At 38.7% G+C, this 14,059-nt stretch overlaps 1 protein-coding gene across 2 annotated transcripts in view; it reads left to right on the forward strand.

Annotated features, from left to right (window-relative positions):
* The window catches only part of smc5 (structural maintenance of chromosomes 5), a 111,591-nt gene extending 98,264 nt beyond the window's left edge, over nt 1–13,327 (forward strand). Inside the window, exons 17-24 of one of the 2 annotated variants that reach the window (XM_068030585.1) lie at nt 1,728–1,850; nt 2,817–2,945; nt 4,020–4,115; nt 4,840–4,944; nt 5,051–5,170; nt 7,813–7,992; nt 8,487–8,582; nt 11,136–13,326. In XM_068030585.1, coding sequence (XP_067886686.1) covers nt 1,728–1,850; nt 2,817–2,945; nt 4,020–4,115; nt 4,840–4,944; nt 5,051–5,170; nt 7,813–7,992; nt 8,487–8,582; nt 11,136–11,270 — 984 coding nt within the window. In that variant the 3' untranslated portion in view covers nt 11,271–13,326. Of the gene's footprint in view, nt 1–1,727; nt 1,851–2,816; nt 2,946–4,019; nt 4,116–4,839; nt 4,945–5,050; nt 5,171–7,812; nt 7,993–8,486; nt 8,583–11,135 lie in introns of both variants that reach the window. The other variant, XM_068030586.1, reaches the window with a different exon arrangement.
* Nucleotides 13,328–14,059: the final 732 nt, after the last annotated feature.

The raw sequence follows: 14,059 nt of genomic DNA on the forward strand, positions 1-14,059 counted from the left end.
CCTATCTCTGTAACCTCCTCCAACCTGCAACCCTCTAAGATCTCTGCGCTCCTCCAATTCTGGCCTCTTGAGCACCCCATCTTCAGCTGCCTAAGCTATGAAATTCCCTCCCGAAACCTCTCTGCCTCCTCTGTCCTCCGTTAAGATGCTCCTGGAATTCCTTTTAACCTCTGAGTTAGAAGAGTAGTAGGAATGAGCAGAGGGTGCTGCTCGCATCACAACTTGTGTCACGTTAGCTTGATTGGGCTTTTGGCATAATTTAGAAAGGAAGGTTCTAGAAGGAACTGGTTTGGACCTTCAAGGTCAAAGTATCTCCAAGAGAAACATGTCATCTGTGACAAATGTTGGAACTGCATGAAGACAGACTGAACAGACCTGTAGTACATTTCAGCATTTAGATTTTCCGTAAGACTCAAGTGGCACGTAAGAGTAGAATATAGAATTGTACAGCACAGGAGGAGGCTATTAGGCCCGTGAAGTCTGCGCTGGCTCTTTCAAAGAGCAATCCAGTTAGTCCCACTCCCTCACTCTTTTTCCATATCCCTGCAATTTTTTTCTCTAAGTATTTATCAAGTTCCCTTTTGAAAGCTACTTTTGAATCTATTCCTACCACCCTATCAGGCACTGCAAACCAGATCGCGAGCACTTGTGTTTTTTACAAAAAGTTTTCCTTCATGTCTCCTCTTGTTCGTTTGTCAATCATCTTAAATTTGTGCCCTCTGAATTTTGATCAGTCAACCATTGGAAACAGTTTCTCTTTATTTGCTCTATGTAAACTCATGGTTTTTAAACACTACTATCAAATCTGCCTGTTGCATCTCAAACAACACTCAACACCATCCAGGACAAAGCCCACTTGATTGGCCCCCCAACCACCAACTTAAACATCCACTCCCTCACTACTGGCACACAGTGTACCATCTACTAGATGCATTGCAGAAACTTGCTGAGATTCCTTCTACAGAACCTTCTAAAGCTGTGAACTCTACCCCTAGAAGAACAAAAGCAGCAGGCGCATGGGAACACCACCACCTGCAAGTTCCCCTCCAAGCCGCACAGCATCCTGACTTGGAACTATGTCATCGTCCTTCACTGTCACTGAGTCAAAATCCTAGAATGCCCTTCCTAACAGCACTGTGGCTGTAACTACCCCACATGCATTGCAGCAGGTCAAAAAGTCAACTCACCACCCCCACCTGCTCAAGGGCAATTGGAGTTGGGAAATAAATGCTGGCTTTGCCAGTGATGCCCACATCCCATGAATGAAAAAAAAGAGCATTTTATAATGGTTTAACGTAACTCCTTGGCTTTTGTGCTCTGCCTTTCTTTATAAAGCGTAGGATTCCAAATATTTTATTAACACGTGAATTTTTTTGTGCTTCATTTTAACATTTACTCCCTCCCCCTCCATTCCAAGTCTCTCTCTTCCAGCAGATGGGATAGATAAGTAGTGCACTGAGGTAACTGTTGCACTATTGGAAGTTATCTATGTAACATAATTATCCAATGTCAATAGACAGCTGACTTCTAGCACCACCACTGAAATGTCATTCCCTTGACTTGCAATTTAGGATGTGTTGCAGCATTTTCAAACCCACTGTCCTTTGTGAATGTGTTTATTATGCCATAGCTGTTCTCGGAAGCGGAAGATTGGTGGAAGTTTTGGGCTGGGGAAGAGCAGAAGAGTTGTAGTGTTCCAGTATTAAGGTTGCAGCATTTTTTTCCAGACCTGCCTGACACTGAACATGGAGAAAGTCGGCTTTGTTCTTGAAAACACATCGTTAACTTATCAGAAGAACCGGCTGGAAACAGAATGCAAAGAATCAGCCATGGAACAAAATATGAAAGAAGTACTATTTTCAAGTTCTGTTACATAGAATTACAGCACAGAAACTGTCCATTCGGCCCAACTGGTCCATGTCATTGTTTATGCTCCATACGAGCCTTTTCTCACCTCAATTTCATCTCACTATCAGTATAGTCTTCTATTCCTTTCTCCCTCTTACTCATCTAGTCTCCCCTTCTGGCATCGGTTCTCAGAATTCAAGTTAACTACCCTATTGAATTAATAGAAGCCATTTCTGTCAGCACTTTTAAGAAAAAAACCTGGATTAGGTGCACCCTCGATCTTTTCCCTAAATGAAAATCAGTTCAGACCTGCAAGTGTCTTTTCATAACCAGGAATTCAGTCTGGTTGCTCTTTTCCGAGCCCATTCCAATCCATGAATATTCCTTTCAGGCCAAGATGCCCGACAATGCACTAAGTATTTCAGATTTTCTTTGAGGATAGTGAAACGAAGTTAAATTTATTAGCATGTAACATGCATGTACTGTTTGAACTGTGCATGTTGTTATGAGTTATTGTTAATTTAACAAAGTATATTTGACTAAAATACAATTAGTAAGAATGACGTGCACAAAAGTTTGTATGTCAATCATTTGTTTAATTTGAGAGTAGGATATGCTTGTGCTTTTCAGCATACATAGCTGTAATTCAAGATTTCTAAATTTTATATTCACTTGCTGGCATAATGTTAAGTAGTAAGGCCAGTTGCATATTAAGGAGAAAATAGAGTGCTGAGAATTCATGGGATAAAGGATGAATTGCTGATATTGTACACTGTTTTAGAAGCCACGATGGGTGGGGTGGCGGGAGATGCAAATGTTGTTATAGTCCCTTGAGCTTAATTGGAAAATGAGAGCTAAAACCTGAGGTAAAGCAATACAGAATTCCTTTACTAGTCTTTCACTGCTCTTGTAACTTTATACATTGCTGTTTTGCTCTGAAATGAAATCATTTTTATTCTGGATCACAGCAACAATATGCAGAACTGGATGAGAAAAAGCGCAGACTTCTGAATATGTGTAAAGAGCGTATGAAAGCAGCCAGGCAGACCTGTGACCTGGATCCTAATCAAAATGACATTCCTCCGGAACTGATGAGAGTAAGTGCAGATGAATTGCTGGATTATAGCACTGTCCAGAGATTTTACACTGAAGGAAAGCATGGCCATGGCGCATATCTTTCTGAAGTGATATTTTTATGATCAGGCCTGCCATAATATGTATGCATGATTCATATTTAGTAATGGAACTTCAAGAATTGCAGGTTCAGATATCACTTGCTAGAGTTATTGATGAGCATAATGTATAATTGATCGATGGTTCCGGGTAGGAAAGAAATGCAGAATGGATTAATCCCAGATTGTCCTGAATGAAGTGCAAACCCAGTGACTCCCCGAAATATGGAAATGGTAATTAACTTCCATGTTTCTCTATTAATGAAAGGTCCAGTGGCTGTATAACCACAAAAGTGCAAGTATAGCCAAAAGATGCGAAATGCAGTAATAGTTGCTGTATTTTCAAATTTTTACAGGTGTTGCCTCAGTATTAAAATCGTGGATTACTTGGTTGGAAGGTTGTTAGAAATTTCACCTTGCAGTTATGCATATGCTAATGATTTAAGAAAATATTATAAATAGAATTTTCTAACTAGTATTGTTTCAGGATAAATCAACTTCAATACAAGTACCGGAGTCCAGCTGTTAATTTTCTGCATACTTTTTTCTTGAAAATAAGCATTGCTGTACAAATGGAAGAAAAGTTGTTGGATTTTGTTGTGCACAGTCACATTTGTTGAATGCATAACAGTCACTGTGCGTTCTGAAGAGTAGGGATAGAACAGAGCGAAGGAAGGTGGAAACAGCTTCTTTGAAGATGGTGGCTGCCACCCCACTGCAGTAAATGGGGTGGTTGGCCATTTCAGTTCTACTATCACCCTGGTTACACCGGGCAGCCGCAGTTAATATCTACTCCTTTGTTTTTCCTGTGAGTACTCGAGGATAAGGCTGTTTATGGATTCCTGTCCTGCAAATAAGCCTTTAGTCAAAGCATCATTGTAACTCGCTGCATAATCTATTATTGAACATTGGTATCTGTTTTTAAATCACCTTAAAGTTGAAATGAGCTATTTCAATTATTGACGATCTTTCAGTTTGTTCTCTCTCTCTCTCCCCCAGGCATTTCAAAGTCTTCCCAATTCACTGGATGAAATAGATGCTTCGCTTAATGAGGAAAGATCAAGAGCATCCTGTTTCACAGGCTTGAATTCTTCAGTAGGAGCACCTTTTTGTTTTTTCAGCAGATACAGTTTAGATGTCTTAATAAATGAACTCCATCATTCATGTTGGAAGCAATATAATTAACCCTATGTAGTACTATGCAATTCTCCTGAATTTGGGGTGCAAAAATAACATTGGTGCAGTCTGTGCATCTCTGTAATGGGGAACAGAACAGGTTTCAATCACAATTTAAGATAAAGATGTAGAAAAATTGCAGTTAGAAAGAACTTGCATTTATATAGCACCTTTCATGACCTCGGGATGTTCCAAAGCATTTTACAGCCAATTAAGTACTTTTCAAGTGTAGTTGTTGTAATGTTGGAAAACACAGCAACGAATTTGCACACAGCAAGGTCATATAAACAGCAATGAAATAATTGATACGATCATCTGTTTCAGTTATTGTTTGAAAATTTTAATTAGAAACTTAATTGACAATAGTCAAAAATATGTAAATCAGTTCAAGTCACCATTATTACATTTATAATGACCAAAGGGAACAACTGCCACTATCTGTACTAAATCTACCTGTCACTCAGGATGTGAATGTGTTGCATAGTAACTTAATTAGAAACACTTGCTAAAGTTGTCTAAAGATAGCTGTTAACAGATCTAGGGGAAATGCAGAGACGTACTGAGGAACTTTGTTTTATGACGGGAGCATGCATCGATGTATCTATTTGAATTGATATGCTCAATAAAATAACTTTTTCTTTAGGTTGTGGATGAATACAAGAGGAGGAAACAAGAAATAGAAAATTTGTCTGAAGAGCTGAATAGAAAAAAGAATGAATTGGAAAATTATAAACTGAATATCTCTCAGGTAGTTGGAGAGTTCATTCTGACATTTAATTTTATTGTTCTTCTTCGGTATCAGGTTGACACAATCATTTTTTTTCTTTGATAAATTTATTTTCCACTTCCCATAGGTAAAAGAAAAGTGGTTAAATCCTTTAAAACAGCTTGTCGAACAAATTAACGAGAAGTTTAGCGAGTATTTCCGTTCAATGCAGTGCGCAGGGGAAATTGACCTGCACACAGATAATGAGGTAAGGCATTAACACCAATAATCTCCCGAATACTGTTTGTCTCCCAACAGAGTTATCAATAAGTTGTTGCCGTCGCTGCAGATGTGGACGTTGTTGGCCGTGTATTATGGAATTCACTGGACCTCTAAGTGGTCTGGGACTTGTATCGCCCACAATTACCAACCTTTTATACACAGGGAATAAAACTTGTATTATTCCCAAAAATCTCTACCATATTTGTTCCCAGTCTTTTGCTCACTGCAGTAAGACAATTCGAATGTGACAAATCAAATATGATTTCAACATATCAGTTTATTATGTTTGACCTAGTCCATGAAATACCTTTGTGCCATAGACATACAAAGAAATAAATGCAATTACCCCGTTTTTCCCTGGGTAGAAACAGAAGCTTCATCGATTCTTTCGATCCTGATTCACTGTACAAATTGTTATGGAAAGCACAATATTGTTATAGACCAAATTTGATGCACACTGTTCTTGCTGATTCATTTTGGCATGGCAAGTATTGTTGTGAACAAGACCCTCAGAATTGAGAGATTTCCTAGAAAACACCAGATGCCAACTTCTTTACCATCCTGTGCTATTGTCCTACCTCAAGACTGTCTTGGCTATCTTGTTTTACAATGTGGCCACAAAATAAGTAAACGGGCACAAATCACACATCTTGCACCTCAGCAGAAACTAAACAGCATCATCAGCTAATTATACTCTGGCAGATTAAACCTTAAAGCATCCTGGGAATGAACAACCATAACCATTTCATTATTTCTAGCTCAAGTACAAATTCACAAGACATTGATGAGCAAAAGCCCCAAACATATGAGATTAAACCAAATCCTAATGTTACGTATATATGTATACATGACTCAGGTATCTTAAACTACCCCCTTACTTGAATGGGACCAATCCCTGAATCCACTGTTGAAATATTTTTCTTGTGCCTTGTTGATATTACATGACATCGCAGTGGAATTACTGCCTGTTTACTCACTCTGGGATTTGTTCTGTACCTTTCCTTTCATTGCAGCTACTGACAGCAACAACAATGTTCTTTGCACCGTGCTGAATTCTTAGCTTTGCCATTCATGCTGTAGTTCTTTTCTGCCTGAGTGAAGGAATTTTTTGTATCAATGGACCTTGCCTTGGATACACAGTATGCATTTTTTTTTAATTTAAATAATCTGCCATTTTTGTGAGTTCCCCAAACTGTCATTCTTTTTCCAGTTAATACTAAAGGCACATGACTGGATTCCTTCCAATTTATCAATGAGAATCGAGGTGTACAGCCTTGATTTGGAGCAACAGCAGGGAGAAAAGTAAATGTAGGGTGATGTACAAAGGTTACTAGTTTCCAGTTGAGGGGCTTCTCCCTTGCAACCACTTTTTATAACGTAAACACACCACGTCTTCTCGTAATGACATTACCCAGTTTCATATAGTTAGTACTGTTGTTGATCACATTTTTGGATTTAGGGAAAGGATTTCTCCGGTTAAGAGAAAGACACCTTAAAATCACTATGGATAAAATTCAAATTAGATGCTGTCAACTTTCAACATTTTTCAGCAAGTCCAATATTTTTTGATATTCTCCCCAAAATTTTATATCCCAAGTATTCCTGAAACCACCAGGTCCAGATGTCGTCATTGAACCTATTGAAAGATACAGGGGCAGGATTCAGAAGTGGGCAGCAAGATGCTTTTGGTGGGTTTTTTGCTAAGCTACAATGGAAGGCTAAAGAAAAGTTCATTAGTCAAGATATGGTTCAAGTTTTAGTGCACTTAAGAGGATAGATCAGGTGGTTATCACAAAAGGTAGTGCCCGGGGACATAATTGTAAAGTAAGAATTTTACAGTAAAAAAATAATGCGGCTGAACTTTCACAAACCTTTTCATTTTTCCGCCATAATTTCAGCAGGAGAGCTGCAGAAACCCTGTAAAAATGGCTTAAATAGTGTTTACATAGTTTCCCCTTGCTCCCACTGAAGTTACAGGAGATAGATGGAGAATCTCCTCAAACATTTACCCCAAGTGTTTCATACTTAGTTATCACTTAGGCGGTGAACATGAGCCTGGGGCAAGAAATACTAACATTGAAAGGAATTGGATCAGTTTTTCTACCTCATCCTTGTGTTCAAATCGTTTCATGACCTTGTCCCACCCTGTAAGTTCTTCCAGCCTTACAACCCTCAGATCTCTACGCTTCTCCAATTCTGACCTCTTGAGCAACCCCGATTTCCATGTCTCCACCACTGCCAGATGTGTCTTGAGCTGCCGAGCCCTAAGCTCTGGAATTGGCTCGATAAACATCTCTGCCTCTCTACTCTCTCCTCCTTGAGGACGCTGCTTAAAATTTACTGCTTTGACCAAGCTTTTGGTCGCCTGTCTTAATGTCTCTAATGTGACTCGGTATCAAATTTTGTTTGATAACACTCCTGTGAAACGCCTTGAGACATTTTATTACGTTAAATGCACTATGTAAAGGCAAGTTTTAAACCATGGATCAAGTATGTAGGTTTGGGGTAGGAAAACTATTATTTTGTAGTAATCAGATTAGCCCACACAAAATAGAAATATCTAAATGATGAAGCAAACTAAGTTGACTGAAGGACCACCTTATTCCTGTGTATTCTTGCTTCCGACAGGGGGAATATGATAAGTACGGTATCCGAATTCGAGTGAAGTTTCGCAGCAGCACTCAGCTCCATGAACTTACCCCACATCACCAGAGTGGTGGGGAGCGAAGCGTTTCTACAATGTTATATCTAATGGCTCTACAGGAATTAAATAGATGCCCCTTTCGAGTTGTAGATGAAATCAATCAGGTACTTTTATCATTCCAAATTTTTGTTCGTTCATAGCATTCAGTGAATCTGTATTTTCCGATAATGCAGTACAGTTCACGTGATATTACAAAAGAAGCAAATGTTCCCTTAGAAATTGTCTTTTGTCAAATCTGATAGTTTAATTTTGCACAACTGGTTCTATAAATTAAATAAAAGCAAAATACTGCAGATGCTGGAAATTTGAAATAAAAACAAGAAATGCCGGAAATACTCAGCAGGTCTGGCAGCACCTGTGGAGAGACAAGCAGAGTTAACATTTCAGGTCAGCAACCCTTCATCAGAACCCTTCTAATGAAAGGTCACAGACCTGAAACATTAACTCTGCTTCTCTCTCCATAGATGCTGCCAGACCTGCTGAGTATTTCCAGCATTTCTTGTTTTTTATTTCTATAAATTAAATGTTTTGATGGAAAAATGTTGGCCTAACTACAAAAAACTGTGTGGCAGACATGTGTTACTTTTTGTCATTGCAGGGAATGGACCCAACCAATGAGAGGAGGGTTTTTGAAATGGTGGTGCGAACAGCTTGCAAGGAGAACACTTCTCAGTATTTCTTTATTACACCCAAGGTACATGGCTAACCTTGCAATCACATTATGCTGTAACATTGATTAAATTCTGAGCAGATCTTCCAGTATTAGTATGGATTTGAGCTGCTGATTCTATTTGGGATTTACCTGCAGGTTTGTTATCAAATAATTATCAGGAATAGAAACTTCACTGGGTAATTTGAAATCACAGCATTCTGTAGTTTTGGAGTACAAGGAGATTAAAGGCAGTGGGGGAAATGAATAGCAATATGGAATAGTGCTTGATTGTTTGGTAGTGAAGTCATGGTCAAACATGCAATGTGCTCATGCAATGAGAAAGGGCTAATTAATAATCTTGTTGTAAAGGAGCCTTTAGGGAAGAGTGACCATAGTATGATAGAATTTTACTTTAAGTTTGAAAGTGATGTACTTCAATCTGAAACTAGGGTCTTAAATCTAAACAAAGGAAACTACAAAGGTATGAGGGGCAAGTTGGCTGTGATAGATTGGGAAACTACGTTAAAGATATGACAGTAGACAGAAAATGGCTAGCATTTAAAGAAGTAATACATAGTTTACAACAAATTTATATTCCATTAAGGCACAAAAGGTGATCCAACCATAACTAACGAGAAGTTAAAAATTGTATTAGATGAAAGGAAGAGACTTATAAAGTTGCCAACAAAGTAGTAAGCCTGAGGATTGGGAACATTTTAGAATTCAGCAAAGAAGGACCAAGAAACTGATAGAGAAAATATAACTAGTGAGCAATATAAAAACAGACTGTAATAGGTATGTAAAAAGGGAAAGATTATCAAAGGCAAATGTAGGCGCTTTAAAGGAAGAGACAGGACAATTCATAATGGGGAATAAGGAAATGGCAGAGAAACTAAACAAATACTTTGTGTCTGTCTTCATGGAGGAAGATACAAGAAAAACTCCCAGAAATACTAAAGAACCAAGGGACTAGCGAAAATGAGGATGTGACAAAAATTAGTATTAGTAACAAAGTAGTATTGGAAAAATTAATGGGACTGGAAGTTGACAAATCCCCTGGACCTGATGATCTACGTCCAAGAGTGTTGAAAGAGGTGGCTGTAGAGATAGTGGATGCATTGGTGATCATCTTCCAAAATTCACATAGATTCTGGAATGGTTCCTGAAGATTGGAAAGTAGAAAATGTAACCCCACTATTTAAAAAAGGAGGGAGAGAGAAAACTTGGAACTACGCACCTGTTAGCCTGACATCAGTAGCAGGGAAATGCTAGAATCTATTATAAAGGATGTGATAACTGGATACTTAGAAAATAATGGCAGGATTGGGCAGAGTCAACATGGATTTATGAAAGGGAAATCATGTCTGACAAACCTGTTGGAAGTATTTTGAGGATGTAACTAGCAGAATAAATAAGGGGGAACCACTGGATGTAGGTTGCTTGGATTTTCAGAAGGCTTTCGATAAGGTCCCACACAAGCGGTTAGTAAGCAAAATTAGAACACATGGGATTGGGGTAATATACTGGCATGGATTGAGAATTGGTTAACGGACAAAAAACAGAGAGTCGGAATAAATGGCTCATTCTCAGGTTGGCAGGCTGTGACTAGTGGGGTACCTCAAGGATCAGTGCTTGGGCACCAGCTATTCACAATCTATATCAATGATTTGGATGTGGGGACCAAATGTAATATTTCCAAGTTTGCTGATGACACAAAACTAGGTGGGCATGTAAGTTGTGAGGAGGATGCAAAGAGGCTTCAAGGGGATTTAGACAGGCTAAGCAAGTGGGCAAAAATTTGGCAGATGGAATACAATGTGGTTATGTTTAACAAAGATCAATATATTTCTAGCTATTAAAGATACCAAGGGATATGGGGATAGTGTGGGAAAATGGTGTTGAGATAGAAGATCAGCCATGATCTTGTTGAATGGTGGAGCAGTCTCGAATGGCCGAATGGCCTACATCTGCTCCTTTTCCTGTATGTCCTGTAACTGGAAGATGGGAGGTGGAATTATATAGTTGCGATTTGACCTCCGACAGGTAGAGATCCCTGCAGCATATCATAAGTAATAAATCATGTTTGCCACAGAAATGATCATCTGAATCCCCTTCCCTACTTGGCTAGTCTTTATCGACAGTGATTCAGAGCCCTGCCAGGCGGATTTGTCCCTGATTAACTGCAGCCAATGAGTTTGTTAGCAAGTGTGCTCACATGATCATCAGTTATTGGAAGTACTGGAACACTGCCTTTGGTCATATGACTACCTACATGCCCCCTTTCAGTCAATCATGCTCAAGATAATGTAGTTTGATGAAACTAACAATGAACCCATTAGGTGCTCTAATCTCTCAAATACGGTATCTTGATATCAGCAATTGAACCTAGATTATTATGTCATTGGCACCTGCGGAGTTAGTACAAGACAGGAAAGGATAATGGCTCAGTAAAAGCTAAGTATATTTAGTAGAGTTTATCAAATGTGTGTGCATTAAAGCAAATTTTAACTGACAATGTAGCTCAACCTCTTTATAAGATTACAAGACTGACCATGTTCGATTATTGCTTTTGTGCTATTATTTGGTTTTCCATAGCTGTTGCAGAACCTGACTTACGCTGACAACATGACGGTGCTTTGCGTTTACAACGGACCACACATGCTGCCACCAAGCAAGTGGAATCTGAAGGCTTTTCTCAGGAGGCGACGAAGAGTACAAGTGCATAACTGAGTAACTAAGGACAATTCTGTCTCTGGTATTAAGTCAATTATGTTTACATGCAAAAGACTGCCTCTTAAGAGTATCTTAGGATCATTTCCCTTATTGCTTGTAGTTGCAGTTTGGAGTCTTTTTTTTAAAAACTATCTGTGCTTTTGGAGGGGATGGGGTGGTGAAATTAGAGGAATCTAAATGCCACATTGTTTCTACCTGGCAGTATAGTCTCGCCGTCTATTTCTAAAATGGGTGATTACGCAATTGAGTTATCAGAATTCTGTAATCCATTATGACCCTGGAGTTGTGTGCAAGTGTTCTGTGACCTTTCACATTTTTGGCTTTTTAATGTTTATGTGAGCAGAAAAATGGGTATACAAGTTTGCTAGAGGGATGTCAACTGAGGTAAACCATTTTTTTTTCAGATATCACTTTCACATGCATCATATATGTAAAATACAGCATTCGGATAGTGATATGGTTTGGTAACAAAACCATTGTACAGAGCTATAAATATAATTGGGGAGTCAAAAGCTTTGTACAAATGTAAAGATAGATTGCTCTCTACTGGGCAAAATTCCTTTTGAGGAAATTGATGTCAGTGTAATATTGCAGGGTGTCTTATTCCTGTAATGTGTTGTTAATTTGTCATAACAGTTAGACTAATGTGAAATTAGCACATACATGCCATTTCTCCTATAGGAGAGAGAAAGCTTCCTTTTTTCAAATTTCTTAATTGTTTTTTCACAAGCTGTCATGTACCAGCCAAGCAGTTAGAAGGAAAACAAATTAATGAATTGTGACGAGTAATTAAGGTAGGCGAAAGCCTTTATACAACTGAGCAGCCACCTGTAAACAAAGGTGAGGAACTCTGAGGCAGAAACGTTTTCTTTCTTTATATTTAAAAAAAACTGAGGATTGCAGCTCAACTCCAAATCCTGGGAGAGAGAAAAGAAAATTGCCGGCTTCTCCAAAACTGTGACGTGTACACCGTTGGTTCATGCACTCAGTAACAGAAAGTAAGTTCTATGTGCAAGTGTGAGTGGATATGACATAGGAAGGGAAATCATATTCTTGGGTACAGAAAATGCCATTAAGAGTAAGTATTGCCTCACTGGATTGGCTACCCAGTCCAGGTAAGTAGAGAATAATGTATTAATAAGTCATTTATTGTTCCGACGATTCACTGCAATTGCATCTGGTCAAGTAGTGTGCATAGCACACTTTTTAATTAATAACCAAGTGTTCTTTAAGCTCACATAACCCTGAGTGGGATGTTTGGTTGCTTGGCCCCTCCGCTGAAGGTTATCTGATTTATCTGCAGGAAGATAGTGTGGCACCATGGCCAAGACACACATCTGCACTTGCCCCAGCACTTTGGCCTTGAATTGTTGCTGTGGGCTATTCTAAACTAAAACAAAAATTTAAATTTTAATTCATTCATTGCTGTTGTTCAGATTTGGGGAGGATTGAAGGGTTGGCCATTTAAAATGCTGTGCTGCTCTGCAGTACTGCCTTTATTTTTGTAAGATAACTAAAATATCAATAGTCAGTGCTCTAATGTTACAAGTTTTTTTAATAATTGAGGTATGTTGCAAAAGCTATCTGAAAGGATTTGTAGTTTTCACAGTAATGCATCATTTAAAAAAGAAAATTCCACTTCTTCAGCAGAGGTGATGAGAGCCTTTGTCTTCCCATAGTCACTGCCTCGGCCCATCGACACTGAAAGACACATATGCTGCCATATTTATATCTTGAGGTGGATATGTGGAATGTTATTTTTGGACCTGTTCAGTCTAATTGAACCAGTTTAATTCATTGCATGCCCCTCTCATTGGCTTTTAATGAAATCTCTGAGAAATCAATTTATTTTCCTTGTGCATTTTCATAAAACTTTTGTTGAAGAATTTTTAGTGTTTTGATATTGTTTGAGAACGTCCTTTGTTTTGTATTAACTCTTTTCTAATGCCATTCTCATTATTTTGTTTTAAAAGAGAAAAAAGAATCACCTTTTGAGATGCTGTGTATTTTATGCCAGATAAGTTTATTGCTGTTCCTTTTTGAATTGAAATAAATACCCTTTATTTAAAACAACTCTCCCATTTTTGTATACTGCAGAGCTATTTGTGTTTTAATTGCATCAATGTCTTCAGGACTTGAAAACATCGGCCCAACTTTCGCGGTCAGCAGCGAACGAATGGCGCTTGCCGTTCATTACACTTGCTGTGGGCTTCTGTGTTGGAACTTGGTGATTGGAGAGCCGAAACAGCACTCTGCCCTCTACCGGGGATCTGAATCCTTTCAACAGGGCAAGCAATGGCCTGTCTCCTCAACCAGTCAGATTGAAGAATTATTACTAAGGCGCACAGTCTGAAGCAGGAAGTATAAGTTAGATTGGTTAATTCAATGCCAAATCATGTACAGAAAGCAAAATTATGAAAGGCAATGAAAGATGGGATTGAGACTAGGAAAAAAAATTAATTGTTCAATTTATTTTTAAATTTCCAACAATAATTCAAATCTGAAGGACTAAGGTCCCACTCTTGTAAAAGTTAATTTTCAGTCCCAGAGAAGTTGTTTGGCAGTAATTAAGACTTAACGCACCAGTGAGATTAGCTTACACTGGAATGGAAAGCCTCAACTTTTTCTAGCATGTTTAGTGGATATCTGTGATGCAACCAATGTTCCCTCTAAGCTGCCCAGCTGCGCAGCAATCCAAAGGTGCCCATACAGGCTGCGCACAAGTCAGTCCCTTTAATCTATTGCACATGTGCGGGTTGCACAAAGAAGTTTAAAGAGGCTGTGCG

Source organism: Heterodontus francisci, chromosome 4 (genome assembly GCF_036365525.1).
Source record: "Heterodontus francisci isolate sHetFra1 chromosome 4, sHetFra1.hap1, whole genome shotgun sequence".
NCBI lineage: Eukaryota > Metazoa > Chordata > Chondrichthyes > Heterodontiformes > Heterodontidae > Heterodontus > Heterodontus francisci.